General features: G+C 55.1%; 1 protein-coding gene across 8 annotated transcripts in view; it reads right to left on the bottom strand.

Moving 5' to 3' along the window:
• LOC106564921 (regulatory-associated protein of mTOR) overlaps positions 1 to 19,474 on the bottom strand; it is a 196,284-nt gene that overhangs the window by 44,182 nt on the left and 132,628 nt on the right. For 7 of the 8 annotated variants that reach the window (XM_082958855.1, XM_082958858.1, XM_082958853.1 and 4 more), the window contains exons 17-21: positions 8,431 to 8,622; positions 6,474 to 6,614; positions 6,170 to 6,290; positions 5,759 to 5,899; positions 1,660 to 1,815 (exon numbers count right to left, since the gene is read on the bottom strand). In XM_082958855.1, the coding sequence (XP_082814981.1) occupies positions 1,660 to 1,815; positions 5,759 to 5,899; positions 6,170 to 6,290; positions 6,474 to 6,614; positions 8,431 to 8,622 (751 nt within the window). The remainder of the gene's footprint in view (positions 1 to 1,659; positions 1,816 to 5,758; positions 5,900 to 6,169; positions 6,291 to 6,473; positions 6,615 to 8,430; positions 8,623 to 19,474) is intronic. The other variant, XM_082958854.1, reaches the window with a different exon arrangement.

Consider the following 19,474-nt stretch of genomic DNA (forward strand, 5'->3'; position numbering starts at 1 on the left):
CAAATTAATCTCTATTGAACAAAAGAAGTCAGAACATTCTGGAACCCTATTTTAACAGTAACATATAAGGTGATTACTATTTGTGTTCTATTGCTTGAAGCCTTGAAAAAGAACGGTGCGACCAAATCATGGGCTTGTTACACCAACTTAAAAAGTTAGTGGCACCAGTAACTTCCAATTAAGTAATATTTTTACTTAGTCTCCCATTGACATCAATACATGACTAAGTGAACATTTGACTTCAGTGGTAGTTACTACAACCCCTTACTACTGAGAGGAACAAGAAGTGAGTTGAAATAAAGGAGGAGAGGAGGAAGGAAAGGAGTAGCATTGTAAGATTAGAGTGGTAAGGGTAGCGTAAGTCAGGGGTAAGGGTAGCGTAGGTAAGGGTAGCGTAGGTAAGGGTAGCGTAGGTAAGGGTAGCGTAGGTCAGCGGTAAGGCTAGCGTAGGTAAGGGTAGCGTAGGTCAGGGGTAAGGGTAGCGTAGGTCAGGGGTAAGGGTAGCGTAGGTAAGGGGTAAGGGTAGCGTAGGTAAGGGTAGCGTAGGTCAGGGGTAAGGGTAGCGTAGGTCAGCGGTAAGGGTAACGTAGGTAAGGGTAGCGTAGGTCAGTGGTAAGGATAGCGTAGGTAAGGGTAGCGTAGGTCAGCGGTAAGGGTAGCGTAGGTCAGGGGTAAGGGTAACGTAGGTAAGGGTAGCGTAGGTCAGTGGTAAGGGTAGCGTAGGTAAGGGTAGCGTAGGTCAGCGGTAAGGGTAGCGTAGGTCAGGGGTAAGGGTAGCGTAGGTCAGGGGTAAGGGTAGCGTAGGTCAGGGGTAAGGGTAGCGTAGGTCAGGGGTAAGGGTAGCGTAGGTCAGGGGTAAGGGTAGCGTAGGTCAGCGGTAAGGGTAGCGTAGGTCAGGGGTAAGGGTAGCGTAGGTCAGGGGTAAGGGTAGCGTAGGTAAGGGTAGCGTAGGGTAGCGTAGGTAAGGGTAGCGTAGGTAAGGGTAGCGTAGGTCAGCGGTAAGGGTAGCGTAGGTCAGCGGTAAGGGTAGCGTAGGTAAGGGTAGCGTAGGTCAGCGGTAAGGGTAGCGTAGGTCAGCGGTAAGGGTAGCGTAGGTCAGCGGTAAGGGTAGCGTAGGTCAGCGGTAAGGGTAGCGTAGGTAAGGGTAGCGTAGGTCAGCGGTAAGGGTAGCGTAGGTCAGCGGTAAGGGTAGCGTAGGTCAGCGGTAAGGGTAGCGTAGGTCAGCGGTAAGGGTAGCGGTAAGGGTAGCGTAGGTCAGGGGTAAGGGTAGCGGTAAGGGTAGCGTAGGTCAGCGGTAAGGGTAGCGGTAAGGGTAGCGTAGGTCAGCGGTAAGGGTAGCGTAGGTCAGCGGTAAGGGTAGCGTAGGTCAGCGGTAAGGGTAGCGTAGGTCAGCGGTAAGGGTAGCGGTAAGGGTAGCGTAGGTCAGGGGTAAGGGTAGCGTAGGTCAGGGGTAAGGGTAGCGTAGGTCAGCGGTAAGGGTAGCGTAGGTCAGCGGTAAGGGTAGCGTAGGTCAGCGGTAAGGGTAGCGTAGGTCAGGGGTAAGGGTAGCGTAGGTCAGGGGTAAGGGTAGCGTAGGTCAGTAGTAAGGGTTGTGTAGGTCAAGAGTAAGGGTTGTGTAGGTCAACAGTAAGGGTTGTGTAGGTTAGTAGTTTTCTCTACCTATGAGGGAGTTGAGGGAGGAGTAGGAGGAGACTCGTCTCATCTTGTCGATGGTCTCAAAGGAGAGGATGTACTCGTCGTTGTCAGGGCTACCCAGGGTGCTGCTGGCACTGCTGCTGGTGCTCAGGTTACCTGGAGAGAACGCCACCGGACCACCTACACATTACACAACAGTAGTTACACAACAGTAGTTACACAACATAATCACTATACCCTGAAATATACTATATTATACCAGAATAATTATACCCTGAAATATACCATATTATACCAGAATCACTATACCTTGAAATATACCACATTATACCAGAATCACTATACCCTGAAATATACCACATTATACCAGAATCCCTATACCCTGAAATATACCACAATCACTATACCCTGAAATATACCACAATCACTATACCCTGAAATATACCACAATCACTATACCCTGAAATATACCACAATCACTATACCCTGAAATATACCACAATCACTATACCCTGAAATATACCACAATCACTATACCCTGAAATATACCACAATCACTATACCCTGAAATATACCACAATCACCATACCCTGAAATATACCACAATCACTATACCCTGAAATATACCACAATCACTATACCCTGAAATATACCACAATCACTATACCCTGAAATCTACCACAGTATACCAGAATCACTATACCCTGAAATCTACCACATTATACCAGAATAACTATACCCTGAAATCTACCACAATCTCTATACCCTGAAATATACCACAATCTCTATAGCCTGAAATATACTAGAATCACCATACCCTCAAATATACCACAATCACTATACCCTGAAATCTACCACATTATACCAGAACCACTATACCCTGAAATCTACCACATTATACCAGAATAACTATACCCTGAAATCTACCACATTATACCAGAATCACTATACCCTGAAATCGACCACATTATAGCAGAATAACTATACCCTGAAATCTACCACATTATACCAGAATAACTATACCCTGAAATATACTGCTCAAAAAAATAAAGGGAACACTTAAACACCACATCCTAGATCTGAATGAAAGAAATAATCTTATTAAATAATTTTTTCTTGACATAGTTGAATGTGCTGACAACAAAATCACACAAAAATAATCAATGGAAATCCATTTTATCAACCCATGGAGGTCTGGATTTGGAGTCACACTCAAAATTAAAGTGGAAAACTACACTACAGGCTGATCCAACTTTGATGTAATGTCCTTAAAACAAGTCAAAATGAGGCTCAGTAGTGTGTGTGGCCTCCACGTGCCTGTATGACCTCCCTACAACGCCTGGGCATGCTCCTGATGATGTGGCGGATGGTCTCCTGAGGGATCTCCTCCCAGACCTGGACTAAAGCAGCCGCCAACTCCTGGACAGTCTGTGGTGCAACGTGGCGTTGGTGGATGGAGCGAGACATGATGTCCCAGATGTGCTCAATTGGATTCAGGTCTGGGGAACGGGCGGGCCAGTCCATAGCATCAATGCCTTCCTCTTGCAGGAACTGCTGACACACTCCAGCCACATGAGGTCTAGCATTGTCTTGCATTAGGAGGAACACAGGGCCAACCGCACCAGCATATGGTCTCACAAGGGGTCTGAGGATCTCATCTCGGTACCTAATGGCAGTCAGGCTACCTCTGGCGAGCACATGGAGGGCTGTGCGGCCCCCCAAAGAAATGCCACCCCACACCATGACTGACCCACCGCCAAACCGGTCATGCTGGAGGATGTTGCAGGCAGCAGAACGTTCTCCACGGCGTCTCCAGACTCTGTCACGTCTGTCACGTGCTCAGTGTGAACCTGCTTTCATCTGTGAAGAGCAAGGGCGCCAGTGGCGAATTTGCCAATCTTGGTGTTCTCTGGCAAATACCAAACGTCCTGCACGGTGTTGGGCTGTGAGCACAACCCCCACCTGTGGACGTCGGGCCCTCATACCACCCTCATGGAGTCTGTTTCTGACCGTTTGAGAAGACACATGCACATTTGTGGCCTGCTGGAGGTCATTTTGCAGGGCTCTGGCAGTGCTTCTCCTGCTCCTCCTTGCACAAAGGCGGAGGTAGCGGTCCTGCTGCTGGGTTGTTGCCCTCCTACGGCCTCCTCCATGTCTCCTGATGTACTGGCCTGTCTCCTGGTAGCGCCTCCATGCTCTGGACACTACGCTGACAGACACAGCAAACCTTCTTGCCACAGCTCGCATTGTTGTGCCATCCTGGATGAGCTGCACTACCTGAGCCACTTGTGTGGGTTGTAGACTCCGTCTCATGCTACCAATAGAGTGAAAGCACCGCCAGCATTCAAAAGTGACCAAAACATCAGCCAGGAAGCATAGGAACTGAGAAGTGGTCTGTGGTCACCAGCTGCAGAACCACTCCTTTATTGGGGGTGTCTTGCTAATTGCCTATAATTTCCACCTGTTGTCTATTCCATTTGCACAACAGCATGTGAAATTAATTGTCAATCAGTGTTGCTTCCTAAGTGGACAGTTTGATTTCACAGAAGTGTGATTGACTTGGAGTTACATTGTGTTGTTTAAGTGTTCCCTTTATTTTTTTGAGCAGTGTATATCACATTATACCAGAATAACTATACCCTGAAATATACCACATTATACCAGAATAACTATATCCTGAAATATACCACATTATACCAGAATAACTATACCCTGAAATATACCACATTATACCAGAATAACTGTACCCTGAAATATATCACATCATACCAGAATAACTATACCCTGAAATCTACCACATTATACCAGAATAACTATACCCTGAAATATACCACATTATACCAGAATAACTATACCCTGAAATATATCACATTATACCAGAATAACTATACCCTGAAGTAACGCATATGGAACAGTATCAAATGGAGCATGAAAATAAAGTACTTGTTCTGTTCTGATTGTTTGATTTTGTGTGTCTGAAGGTAAAGTGAAATGTCAACTTTTTACTAGCCCCCCCATCTGCCTCTAGCTAGAAAACTAGAAATTACAATCTACTGACTGGACCTTCCATTCAATCTCCCCAGCCTATTCTAACTGTCCGCCCGAGTCATCACACTCTATAACTCTACACAACTTCCCATTATCATCGTCTGACTCACAAAATGGCCGCCATATATCCCTGTGACGGAGTGCATATTGAGATGGGGATTGGGAGTAGGCAAGGCAGGCTAAAAGGTTTGTCATGGTTGTTGGTGACAAGCACCGCTGCCAGTTAGAATGAGTGGACGATGTGGATTCAGAGAGGCTGTAAGCGGTAAGCTAACGTGCTAGCGGCTAGTATTACTCAGCATGGCTATATTGCCTTGTGGCTGTGTTGACAGGAGCTTCAGCAAGAATGAGCTGACACCTGAGTCAGTCAGTACAGCGGGGGCTGAGAGAGGGTCAAGAGTGTAATCCTCCATTAATGCTGTGGGTGTATGATGGACATAGGCTCTCAAAACTGTGTGTGTTTTGTGTGTGTGTGTGCAAGCAGAGCAAGACAGCCCCCTCCACACACACGCGCTAAACCCTAGCGTCAGCTTGGTAAGCCCGAGAAGAATTATATTCTCTGTTGTGACTTTGCCATCATGACTATGATGACGATTCTTCAAATCCCCTCAAGTAATTATTTGGGAAAGAAGAGAGGCAGTCAGAGAGAAAAGTCTCTACCCTTCAGTCGCTTTCTTTCTCTCCATCTCCCTCCTTCACAGTATATAACCACATTTATCTCTCCATCTCCCTCCTTCACAGTATATAACCACATTTATCTCTCCATCTCCCTCCTTCACAGTATATAACCACATTTATCTCTCCATCTCCCTCCTTCACAGTATATAACCACATTTATCTCTCCATCTCCCTCCTTCACAGTATATAACCACATTTATCTCTCCATCTCCCTCCTTCACAGTATATAACCACATTTATCTCTCCATCTCCCTCCTTCACAGTATATAACCACATTTATCTCTCCATCTCCCTCCTTCACAGTATATAACCACATTTATCTCTCCATGTCTCTTTTTTCAGTTCTCTCTCTCTCGCCCCCGACCTCAATGTCATCCTCTCCGTCTCTCTCTCCTACCCTCTTCGTTGAGGTTGAGGTTCTGCAGGCTCTTGTTGAGGTTGCGTGCGGTGGTGGCAGCTCTGATGTTGGTGTAGGAGTTGACTGAACGCAGCCGCGGGATGGCCGGGCTGTCGCGCACTGGAGTCAGGTTACCGGGCTCTGTACACAGGCACACACAGGGGAAGGTCAATTAACCCATTTGGCACTAAATGGAATACAGTAGCGACATGACAGTCAATATGAGACATGCTGTATATTTCATTCAAACTCCCTCAGATCCCTAAACCCCATTTCACATGTTCAGTAGTTAGTCTCTGGGACAAGTCTGAGTGGACCAGTGTGCTTTACAACAATACATAAATGACTTCCTACTGTAATGATTATGACAGAGGTTGGAAGTGAGTGTATGTGGTGTGTGTGTGTGTGTACCTAAGGTGTTGGCAGGTGAGGGTACAGGGTAGTTCTTCTCCTCCTCCATGAACTGCAGGGCCACGGTGCAGAAGTTACTCTCGTACTGAACCACCAGGTGACTCAGAGCCACCACCAGCTCCTGAAGAACACACCACCACCACACAGTCAACCAGAACCCAACACACACACGCTCAAAACCTAGTCAACCACAGCAAAGGACCTAACACAGTCCATGGCCCACAGTAAACATCAGTCAATGACCTCAGCAAGAACATTGGAAATAGTGAGGTGAGAAAAAAAACAAGTGTGTGTACGGGCCCACCTTGCGGACCACAGGGCTGCCGTCGTTGATGAGCTGCGCCAGCATCATGGCCACGTTGTGGTCGATGGTCGTAGAGTGGTCCGTCCGCTCAGCTGAGTTGCCCACAAACGTCCCCAGGGCAAACACCGCCGCACAGCGCACCTGAGGAGACCGGGGATAGTTTGGTACCAAGAGAATTCACTCCCTAGTTACTTCCTGGTTGGATCCAGGCCAAGTCATTGGTCAGTCATTGGTTAGATTGCTTTGGTGCTGCTTTTTAAAAAGGGGAATCAATACTAATACTCACTCATTAATCCTCTCATTTCTAATGCAGCCATATTTACCGAGAAGATCAATGGTGGCTGAAAATAATAATTTACCATTGGTCACGCAATACCCCCCATCACACTAATTAACTGTGTAAGCTAAATAACAATAACTCCTACTTCTAAATTGTTATCAATAATCGCCCCAGGTAACCACAAAGGAAGTGCCGGTCCACATAATCTATTGTTTATTCTCTAAGTATCTCTCAGTGCAGTGCCTGTCATATGCAAAACTAACTCAAACCGGGCCCAGGGGTGTGTGTGTGTGTGTGTGTGTGTGTGTGTATGTATTGCATAGAGTAAATATGCATCTCCTCTTGAGAAATCCCCCCAACAGGCCTCAGCTGAAAATTCATTAAAAACTCACCGTAGTCACTGATCTACATTCCTCAGTCTGCCTCTCTCTGTTCTCTCCAGTCTCTATCTCACTCTATCCATCTCTCTCACTCTCCGTCTGCATTATATGGGGTACTTGACACACACACACCCTCATTTTAAAGAGAGGAACTGGGCCCAGATTCTCCAAACACTTCTTACGCAAAAACCTAAGAAGCTTCTTAAGAAGAAAATAAGTTCATAAGTGCAATTCCTCAACATCTTAAGATTTGATGATTTTCTTACCAGCTTCTCAAATATCTTCTAACAAATCTTCTTAATAAGATGTGTGTTGCTAGGCAACCGTTTTCGCTAGCTATCTAGCTAGCAATGGCAATCATGTTAGCATATTTCCTACTGAGATTACTGTTCTAAAACATGTTCTTGAATTTAAATAATCAATACAGAAACTTTCAGAAGAAGTTTGTGAGTGAATTAAACATGTTCAATTGCGTTCATGAGCTTTTTCTCTCACTGCCCTGAGTTTAAGACAAGGGTTTGGCTATCTTGGAATTAACAACATTTCCAATAACTTTATGTTCAAGAATCTAATTTCCTCTTAACTTTTTGCTTAGGAGAAACATAACAAATAGCGCAAGAACTTTTCCAAGAACCTTTGAGGAATAGCAACTTAACTAGACTTAAGAAGAAAGTTGAGCAAAGGACAAAATGGCAGTTAAGGAGAAATTTCTTCAGAAGGTTTTGTGAATCTGGGCCCTGAAGAGGAGGGAGCTGATCAAACTAGTCGAGTAATAAATATACATTTTTAAATTGTGGTTTGTGTGTGTCTGTGTTCTCCAAAGTTCCTGGTGATGCGCTCAAATACCCAATTCTCTTCAGGCATTGTGAGTGTGTACATACGGTTGTGTGAGATCAATGTGTGTGTATGTGTACACCAGAGTGGATGCGGACCCTGTTCTCACCACTCAGCCACAGCAGCTGCCTGGCCTCTAGAGAGAGAGGTTGCCCTGCTAGGCTGCTGGCAACAGATGTTCCCTGTCCCAGTGTGTGTGTGTGCCCTGCATGTCACCCATGTGAGGTGGGCGAAATACAGCGCAAACTGACTTCACTGTCCCTCAGGTCCTCAAAATCCTAAAGGAGCCACTGAACCCTCAATCTGCTAGGTGTGACACACACACAGCCACCGAGTGTACGTCCCAAAGGTGTGTACGTCCCAAAGGTGTGAATGTGTGTACGTGCCAAAGGTGTGAATGTGTGTACGTCCCAAAGGTGTGTATGTGTGTACGTCCCAAAGGTGTGTATTCCTTCACTCTCACCTCAGGTATGGGGTCGGACAGCAGGCTGTAGAGCTTCTCGTGGGCACTGTCCCTGACACCACACCAGCGGGCTGAGTCAAAGTTCTGCCAGATGCGTCCCAGGCAGATGGCCACCCACTGACGGAGCAGGGGATGAGGGTCAGAGAGCTGCTCCAGGCAGATGGCTATCAGGTTCCCCTGCAGACAGGCCTCCTGGGGGTGGGTTGAGGAGGAGGACGAGAAAGGAGTTGGAAGGCAGGCAGGGAGGGAGAAGAGAAAGAGTGTTAGAGGGGCCATGTCAGTAATTCACACACGCACGTCCAAGGCCTTTGTGACTTGGCTTTAGGCTGAGCTTCAGGTCTGGAAGTCTATGGGCAAACCCCACAGGGAACTAACCTCTACCTCCCACTGTGAACCTGAAGGGTCGACGTCCAATGCTTGACTGTTAAGAGTTCGTCACCTTTTATGAGGGGTTGTATTGGTTCCTGTGGCTATGAAAAGCCACCATTTGAAAGCCTATACCTATTTTGTCAGACTCTCTGCCTTGTGGCAGTATCAAACCATCCTCCATCAGACAACTAGAGCAGTACAGGGATTCAGTGAACAAGTTGTAACGTGATCACACCGGAGCTGAACCCTACCAGTAGGTGCACCATCACTCCTAACCCCTGAAGTTTAGGCCACGTGTTCCAACCAATCCAACAAACGGAAGGAATGATGAAGTGCTAGTTGAAAGGAAGGCAGAGAGGTATAAATACAAGGCAGCGAGAACTTTGAACGAGCGGCACATCTCTGTAATGTTGGAGCTCATCTATTATTAACACAGAGCCAACGGGAGACGGAGAACATTAAGTAAACAGAGAGAGAGGAGGGAGGGGGAGAGGAGTGTGCAAAAGATATGAAGAGCAAGATTAATAGATAGAAAGACAGAGAGAGAGCCCGAGCGACAGAGAGAGAGAGAGAGAGAGAGAAAGAGAGAGCGACAGAGAGAGACCGAGCGAGAGCGACAGAGAGAGAGAGAGCGACAGAGAGAGAGAGCGAGAGCGAGAGCGAGAGAGAGAGAGAGAGCCCGAGCGACAGAGAGAGAGAGAGAGAGAGAGAGAGAAAGAGCCCGAACGACAAAGAGAGAGAGAGAGAGAGAGAGAGAGAGAGAGAGAGAGAGTGAGAGAGAGACCGAACGACAGAGAGAGAGAGAGCGACAGAGAGAGACCGAGCGAGAGCAACCGAGCGACAGAGAGAGAGAGAGAGAGCGACAGAGAGAGACCGAGCGAGAGCAACCGAGCGACATAGAGAGAGAGAGAGAGAAAGAGACCGAGCGACAGAGAGAGAGACCGAGCGAGAGCAACCGAGCGACAGAGAGAGAGAGAGAGAGCGACAGAGAGAGACCGAGCGAGAGCAACCGAGCGACATAGAGAGAGAGAGAGAGAAAGAGACCGAGCGACAGAGAGAGAGACCGAGCGAGAGCAACCGAGCGACAGAGAGAGAGAGAGAGAGAGAGAGAGAGAGAGCGACCGAGCGACAGAGAGAGAGAGAGAGAGAGAGAGAGCGACCGAGCGAGCGACAGAGAGAGAGAGAGAGAGAGCGACCGAGCGACAGAGAGAGAGAGAGAGCGACCGAGCGACAGAGAGCGACCGAGCGACAGAGAGAGAGAGAGAGCGACCGAGCGACAGAGAGAGAGCGCGACCGAGCGACAGAGAGAGAGAGAGAGCGCGACCGAGCGACAGAGAGAGAGAGAGAGCGCGACCGAGCGACAGAGAGAGAGAGAGAGAGCGCGACCGAGCGACAGAGAGAGAGAGAGAGCGCGACCGAGCGACAGAGAGAGAGAGAGCGCGACCGAGCGACAGAGAGAGAGAGAGAGCGCGACCGAGCGACAGAGAGAGAGAGAGAGCGCGACCGAGCGACAGAGAGAGAGCGCGACCGAGAGACAGAGAGAGAGAGAGCGCGACCGAGCGACAGAGAGAGAGAGAGCGCGACCGAGCGACAGAGAGCGCGACCGAGCGACAGAGAGCGCGACCGAGCGACAGAGAGAGAGAGACCGAGCGCAACAGAGAGAGAGAGAGAGAGAGAGAGCGACCGAGCGAGCGACAGAGAGAGAGAGAGAGAGAGAGCGACCGAGCGAGCGACAGAGAGAGAGAGAGAGAGCGACCGAGCGACAGAGAGCGACCGAGCGACAGAGAGAGAGAGAGCGACCGAGCGACAGAGAGAGAGAGAGAGAGCGATCGAGCGACAGAGAGAGAGAGAGAGCGCGACCGAGTGACAGAGAGAGAGAGAGAGCGCGACCGAGCGACAGAGAGAGAGAGAGAGCGCGACCGAGCGACAGAGAGAGAGCGCGACCGAGAGACAGAGAGAGAGAGAGCGCGACCGAGCGACAGAGAGAGCGCGACTGAGCGACAGAGAGAGAGAGACCGAGCGCAACAGAGAGAGAGAGAGAGAGAGAGAGCGACCGAGCGAGCGACAGAGAGAGAGAGAGAGAGAGAGAGCGACCGAGCGAGCGACAGAGAGAGAGAGAGAGCGACCGAGCGACAGAGAGCGACCGAGCGACAGAGAGAGAGAGAGCGACCGAGCGACAGAGAGAGAGAGAGAGCGATCGAGCGACAGAGAGAGAGAGAGAGCGCGACCGAGCGACAGAGAGAGAGAGAGAGCGCGACCGAGCGACAGAGAGAGAGAGAGAGCGCGACCGAGCGACAGAGAGAGAGAGAGAGCGCGACCGAGCGACAGAGAGAGAGAGAGAGCGCGAGCCGAGCGACAGAGAGAGAGAGAGAGCGCGACCGAGCGACAGAGAGAGAGAGAGAGCGCGACCGAGCGACAGAGAGAGAGAGAGAGCGCGACCGAGCGACAGAGAGAGAGAGAGAGCGCGACCGAGCGACAGAGAGAGAGAGAGAGCGCGACCGAGCGACAGAGAGAGAGCGCGACCGAGAGACAGAGAGAGCGCGACCGAGCGACAGAGAGAGAGAGACCGAGCGCGACCGAGCGACAGAGAGAGAGAGACCGAGCGCGACCGAGCGACAGAGAGAGAGAGAGCGAGAGACCGAGCCACAGAGAGAGCGAGAGACCGAGCGACAGAGAGAGCGAGAGACCGAGCGACAGAGAGAGCGAGAGACCGAGCGACAGAGAGAGCGAGAGACCGAGCGACAGAGAGAGCGAGAGACCGAGACCGAGCGACAGAGAGAGAGACAGAGAGCGACAGAGAGAGCGACAGAGAGACAGAGAGCGCGAGAGAGCGAGAGAGAGCGAGAGAGAGCGAGAGACAGAGCGAGAGACAGAGCGAGAGAGAGCGAGAGAGAGCGAGAGAGAGCGAGAGACCGAGCGACAGAGAGCGAGAGACCGAGCGACAGAGAGCGAGAGACCGAGCGACAGAGAGCGAGAGACCGAGCGACAGAGAGCGAGAGACCCGAGCGAGAGACCGAGCGAGAGACCGAGCGAGAGACAGAGCGAGAGACAGAGCGAGAGACAGAGCGAGAGACAGAGCGAGAGACAGAGCGAGAGACAGAGCGAGAGACAGAGCGAGAGACAGAGCGAGAGACAGAGCGAGAGACAGAGCGAGAGACAGAGCGAGAGACAGAGCGAGAGACAGAGCGAGAGACAGAGCGAGAGACAGAGCGACAGAGACCGAGAGACCGAGCGACAGAGACCGAGAGACCGAGCGACAGAGACCGAGAGACCGAGCGAGAGACCGAGCGACAGAGAGCGAGAGACCGAGCGACAGAGAGCGAGAGACCGAGCGACAGAGAGCGAGAGACCGAACGACAGAGAGCGAGAGACCGAACGACAGAGAGCGAGAGACCGAGCGAGAGACCGAGCGAGAGACCGAGCGAGAGACCGAGCGACGAGACCGAGAGACAGAGACCGAGAGACAGAGACCGAGCGACAGAGACCGAGCGACAGAGACCGAGCGACAGAGACCGAGCGACAGAGACCGAGAGACAGAGACCGAGAGACAGAGACCGAGAGACAGAGACCGAGAGACAGAGACCGAGAGACCGAGACCGAGAGACCGAGACCGAGAGACCGAGCGACAGAGACCGAGAGACAGAGACCGAGAGACCGAGCGACAGAGAGCGGGAGACCGAGCGACAGAGAGCGGGAGACCGAGCGACAGAGCGACAGAGAGCGAGAGACCGAGCGACAGAGAGCGAGAGACCGAGCGACAGAGAGCGAGAGACCGAGCGACAGAGAGCGAGAGACCGAGCGACAGAGAGCGAGAGACCGAGCGACAGAGAGCGAGAGACCGAGCGACAGAGAGCGAGCGACAGAGAGCGAGAGACCGAGCGACAGAGAGCCCGAGAGACCGAGCGACAGAGACCGAGAGACCGAGCGACAGAGACCGAGAGACCGAGCGACAGAGACCGAGAGACCGAGCGACAGAGACCGAGAGACCGAGCGACAGAGACCGAGAGACCGAGCGACAGAGAGCGAGCGACAGAGAGCGAGAGAGCGAGCGACAGAGAGCGAGAGAGCGAGCGACAGAGAGCCCGAGAGACAGAGAGCCCGAGAGACCGAGCGACAGAGAGCCCGAGAGACCGAGCGACAGAGAGCCCGAGAGACCGAGCGACAGAGAGCCCGAGAGACCGAGCGACAGAGAGCCCGAGAGACCGAGCGACAGAGAGCCCGAGAGACCGAGCGACAGAGAGCCCGAGAGACCGAGCGACAGAGAGCCCGAGAGACCGAGCGACAGAGAGCCCGGAGACCGAGCGACAGAGAGCCCGAGAGACCGAGCGACAGAGAGCCCGAGAGACCGAGCGACAGAGACCGAGAGACCGATCGACAGAGACCGAGCGACCGAGCGACAGAGAGCGAGAGACCGAGCGACAGAGAGCGAGAGACCGAGCGACAGACCGAGCGACAGACCGAGCGACAGACCGAGCGACAGACCGAGCGACAGACCGAGCGACAGACCGAGCGACAGACCGAGCGACAGACCGAGCGACAGAGACCGAGCGACAGAGACCGAGCGACAGAGACCGAGCGACAGAGACCGAGCGACAGAGACCGAGAGACAGAGCAACAGAGACCGAGAGACAGAGCGACAGAGACCGAGAGACAGAGACCGGGCAGAGACCGAGAGACCGAGAGACCGAGCGACAGAGACCGAGAGACAGAGCGACAGAGACCGAGAGACAGAGACAGAGCGACAGAGACCGAGAGACAGAGACCGAGAGACAGAGACCGAGAGACCGAGAGACAGAGCGACAGAGACCGAGAGACCGAGCGACAGAGACCGAGAGACAGAGACCGAGAGACCGAGCGACAGAGACCGAGCGACAGAGACCGAGCGAGAGACCGAGAGTCCGAGCGACAGAGAGCGAGAGACAGAGAGCGAGAGACCGAGCGACAGAGAGCGAGAGACCGAGCGACAGAGAGCGAGAGACCGAGCGACAGAGAGCGAGAGACCGAGCGACAGAGAGCGAGAGACCGAGCGACAGAGAGCGAGAGACCGAGCGACAGAGAGCGAGAGACCGAGCGACAGAGACCGAGAGACCGAGCGACAGAGAGCGAGAGACCGAGCGACAGAGACCGAGAGACAGACCGAGCGACAGAGACCGAGAGACCGAGCGACAGAGAGCGAGAGACCGAGCGACAGAGAGCGAGAGACCGAGCGACAGAGAGCGAGAGACCGAGCGTCAGAGAGCGAGAGACCGAGCGACAGAGAGCGAGAGACCGGGACCGAGCGACAGAGAGCGAGAGACCGAGCGACAGAGAGCGAGAGACCGAGCGACAGAGAGCGAGAGACCGAGCGACAGAGCGAGAGACCGAGCGACAGAGACCGAGCGACAGAGACCGAGAGACCGAGCGACAGAGAGCGAGAGACCGAGCGACAGAGAGCCCGAGAGACCGAGCGACAGAGACCGAGAGACCGAGCGACAGAGACCGAGCGACAGAGACCGAGCGACAGAGACCGAGCGACAGAGACCGAGCGACAGAGACCGAGCGACAGAGACCGAGCGACAGAGACCGAGCGACAGAGACCGAGCGACAGAGACCGAGCGACAGAGACCGAGCGACAGAGAGCGAGCGACAGAGAGCGAGAGACCGAGCGACAGAGACCGAGCGACAGAGACCGAGCGACAGAGAGCGAGAGACCGAGCGACAGAGAGCGAGAGACCGAGCGACAGAGAGCGAGAGACCGAGCGACAGAGAGCGAGAGACCGAGCGACAGAGAGCGAGAGACCGAGCGACAGAGAGCCCGAGCGACAGAGACCGAGCGACAGAGAGCCCGAGCGACAGAGACCGAGCGACAGAGACCGAGCGACAGAGAGCGAGAGACCGAGCGACAGAGAGCGAGAGACCGAGCGACAGAGAGCGAGAGACCGAGCGACAGAGAGCGAGAGACCGAGCGACAGAGAGCCCGAGCGACAGAGAGCCCGAGCGACAGAGACCGAGCGACAGAGAGCCCGAGCGACAGAGACCGAGCGACAGAGAGCGAGAGCCCGAGCGACAGAGAGCGAGAGCCCGATCGACAGAGACCGAGAGACCGAGCGACAGAGACCGAGAGACCGAGCGACAGAGACCGAGAGACCGAGCGACAGAGACCGAGAGACCGAGCGACAGAGACCGAGAGACCGAGCGACAGAGACCGAGAGACCGAGCGACAGAGACCGAGCGACAGAGACCGAGCGACAGAGACCGAGCGACAGAGACCGAGCGACAGAGACCGAGCGACAGAGACCGAGCCACAGAGACCGAGCCACAGAGACCGAGCCACAGAGACCGAGCCACAGAGAGCGAGAGACCGAGCGACAGAGAGCGAGAGACCGAGCGACAGAGAGCGAGAGACCGAGCGACAGAGAGCGAGAGACCGAGCGACAGAGAGCCCGAGAGACCGAGCGACAGAGAGCGCGAGAGACCGAGCGACAGAGACCGAGCGACAGAGACCGAGAGACCGAGCGACAGAGAGCGAGAGCCCGAGCGACAGAGAGCGAGAGACCGAGCGACAGAGACCGAGAGACCGAGCGACAGAGCGACAGAGAGCGAGAGACCGAGCGACAGAGAGCGAGAGACCGAGCGACAGAGAGCGAGAGACCGAGCGACAGAGAGCGAGAGACCGAGCGACAGAGAGCGAGAGACCGAGCGACAGAGCGCGAGAGACCGAGCGACAGAGACCGAGAGACCGAGCGACAGAGAGCGAGAGACCGAGCGACAGAGACCGAGCGACAGAGAGCGAGAGACCGAGCGACAGAGAGCGAGAGACCGAGCGACAGAGACCGAGAGACTGAGCGACAGAGACCGAGCGACAGAGACCGAGAGACCGAGCGACAGAGACCGAGCGACAGAGACCGAGCGACAGAGACCGAGAGACCGAGCGACAGAGACCGAGAGACCGAGACCGAGCGACAGAGACCGAGAGACCGAGCGACAGAGACCGAGAGACCGAGCGACAGAGAGCGAGAGACCGAGCGACAGAGACCGAGCGACAGAGAGCGAGAGACCGAGCGACAGAGAGCGAGAGACCGAGCGACAGAGACCGAGAGACCGAGCGACAGAGACCGAGAAACCGAGCGACAGAGACCGAGAGACAGAGACCGAGAGACAAAGACCGAGAGACCGAGCGACAGAGAGCGAGAGACCGAGCGACAGAGACCGAGCGACAGAGACCGAGCGACGGAGACCGAGCGACAGAGAGCGAGAGACCGAGCGACAGAGAGCGAGAGACCGAGCGACAGAGAGCGAGAGACCGAGCGACAGAGAGCGAGAGACCGAGCGACAGAGACCGAGAGACCGAGCGACAGAGACCGAGAGACCGAGCGACAGAGACCGAGAGACCGAGCGACAGAGACCGAGAGACCGAGCGACATAGCGACAGAGCGACAGAGAGTGAGAGACCGAGCGACAGAGACTGAGCGACAGAGAGCGAGAGACCGAGCGACAGAGAGCGAGCGACAGAGAGCGAGAGACCGAGCGACAGAGAGCGAGAGACCGAGCGACAGAGAGCGAGAGACCGAGCGACAGAGAGCGAGAGACCGAGCGACAGAGAGCGAGAGACCGAGCGACAGAGAGCGAGAGACCGAGCGACAGAGACCGAGCGACAGAGACTGAGCGACAGAGACCGAGCGACCGAGCGACAGAGAGCGAGAGCCCGAGCCACAGAGAGCGAGAGACCGAGCGACAGAGAGCGAGAGACTGAGCGACAGAGAGCCCGAGAGACCGAGCGACAGAGAGCGAGAGACCGAGCGACAGAGACCGAGCGACAGAGACCGAGAGACCGAGCGACAGAGAGCGAGAGCCCGAGCGACAGAGACCGAGCGACAGAGACCGAGCGACAGAGACCGAGCGACAGAGAGCGAGAGACCGAGCGACAGAGAGCGAGAGACCGAGCGACAGAGAGCGAGAGACCGAGCGACAGAGACCGAGAGACCGAGCGACATAGCGACAGAGCGACAGAGAGTGAGAGACCGAGCGACAGAGACTGAGCGACAGAGAGCCAGAGACTGAGCGACAGAGAGCGAGAGACCGAGCGACAGAGAGCGAGAGACCGAGCGACAGAGAGCGAGAGACCGAGCGACAGAGAGCGAGAGACCGAGCGACAGAGAGCGAGAGACCGAGCGACAGAGAGCGAGAGACCGAGCGACAGAGAGCGAGAGACCGAGCGACAGAGAGCGAGAGACCGAGCGACAGAGAGCCCGAGCGACAGAGACCGAGAGACCGAGCGACAGAGAGCGAGAGCCCGATCGACAGAGACCGAGAGACCGAGCGACAGAGAGCGAGAGCCCGATCGACAGAGACCGAGAGACCGAGCGACAGAGACCGAGAGACCGAGCGACAGAGACCGAGAGACCGAGCGACAGAGACCGAGCGACAGAGACCGAGCGACAGAGACCGAGCGACAGAGACCGAGCGACAGAGACCGAGCGACAGAGACCGAGCGACAGAGAGCGAGAGACCGAGCGACAGAGAGCGAGAGACCGAGCGACAGAGAGCGTGAGACCGAGCGACAGAGAGCGAGCCCGAGCGACAGAGACCGAGCGACAGAGACCCGAGCGACAGAGACCGAGCGACAGAGAGCGAGAGCCCGATCGACAGAGACCGAGAGACCGAGCGACAGAGACCGAGAGACCGAGCGACAGAGACCGAGCGACAGAGACCGAGCGACAGAGACCGAGCGACAGAGACCGAGCGACAGAGACCGAGCCACAGAGACCGAGCCACAGAGAGCGAGAGACCGAGCGACAGAGAGCGAGAGACCGAGCGACAGAGAGCGAGAGACCGAGCGACAGAGAGCGAGAGACCGAGCGACAGAGAGCGAGAGACCGAGCGACAGAGAGCGAGAGACCGAGCGACAGAGAGCGAGAGACCGAGCGACAGAGAGCGAGAGACCGAGCGACAGAGAGCGAGAGACCGAGCGACAGAGCGCGAGAGACCGAGCGACAGAGAGCGAGAGACCGAGCGACAGAGAGCGAGAGACCGAGCGACAGAGAGCGAGAGACCGAGCGACAGAGAGCGAGAGACCGAGCGACAGAGAGCGAGAGACCGAGCGACAGAGACCGAGCGACAGAGAGCGAGAGACCGAGCGACAGAGAGCGAGAGACCGAGCGACAGAGAGCGAGAGACCGAGCGACAGAGAGCGAGAGACCGAGCGACAGAGAGCGAGAGACCGAGCGACAGAGACCGAGAGACCGAGCGACAGAGACCGAGCGACAGAGACCGAGAGACCGAGCGACAGAGACCGAGAGACCGAGCGACAGAGACCGAGCGACAGAGACCGAGAGACCGAGCGACAGAGACCGAGAGACCGAGCGACAGAGACCGAGAGACCGAGAGACCGAGACCGAGCGACAGAGACCGAGAGACCGAGCGACAGAGACCGAGAGACCGAGCGACAGAGAGCGAGAGACCGAGCGACAGAGACCGAGCGACAGAGAGCGAGAGACCGAGCGACAGAGAGCGAGAGACCGAGCGACAGAGACCGAGAGACCGAGCGACAGAGAGCGAGAGACCGAGCGACAGAGACCGAGAGACCGAGCGACAGAGACCGAGAAACCGAGCGACAGAGACCGAGAGACAGAGACCGAGAGACAAAGACCGAGAGACCGAGCGACAGAGAGCGAGAGACCGAGCGACAGAGACCGAGCGACAGAGACCGAGAGACCGAGCGACAGAGACCGAGAGACCGAGCGACAGAGACCGAGAGACCGAGCGACAGAGACCGAGCGACAGAGACCGAGCGACAGAGACCGAGCGACAGAGACCGAGCGACAGAGACCGAGCGACAGAGACCGAGCGACAGAGACCGAGCCACAGAGAGCGAGAGACCGAGCGACAGAGAGCGAGAGACCGAGCGACAGAGAGCGAGAGACCGAGCGACAGAGAGCGAGAGACCGAGCGACAGAGAGCCCGAGAGACCGAGCGACAGAGAGCGCGAGAGACCGAGCGACAGAGACCGAGCGACAGAGACAGAGACCGAGCGACAGAGAGCGAGAGCCCGAGCGACAGAGAGCGAGAGACCGAGCGACAGAGCGACAGAGAGCGAGCGACAGAGCGACAGAGAGCGAGAGACCGAGCGACAGAGAGCGAGGGACCGAGCGACAGAGAGCGAGAGACCGAGCGACAGAGAGCGAGGGACCGAGCGACAGAGAGCGAGAGACCGAGCGACAGAGAGACCGAGCGACAGAGAGCGAGAGACCGAGCGACAGAGACCGAGCGACAGAGAGCGAGAGACCGAGCGACAGAGAGCGAGCGACAGAGAGCGAGCGACAGAGAGCGAGCGACAGAGAGCGAGCGACAGAGAGCGAGAGACCGAGAGACAGAGACCGAGAGACAGAGACCGAGAGACAGAGACCGAGAGACAGAGACCGAGAGACAGAGACCGAGAGACAGAGACCGAGAGACAGAGACCGAGAGACAGAGACCGAGAGACAGAGACCGAGAGACCGAGCGACAGAGAGCGAGAGACCGAGCGACAGAGAGCGAGAGACCGAGCGACAGAGAGCGAGAGACCGAGCGACAGAGACCGAGAGACCGAGCGACAGAGACCGAGCGACAGAGACCGAGAGACAGAGACCGAGAGACAGAGACCGAGAGACAGAGACCGAGAGACGGACGAGCGACAGAGACCGAGAGACCGAGCGAC

Source organism: Salmo salar, chromosome 12 (genome assembly GCF_965601325.2).
Source record: "Salmo salar chromosome 12, fSalSal1, whole genome shotgun sequence".
NCBI classification, from domain to species: Eukaryota; Metazoa; Chordata; class Actinopteri; order Salmoniformes; family Salmonidae; genus Salmo; species Salmo salar.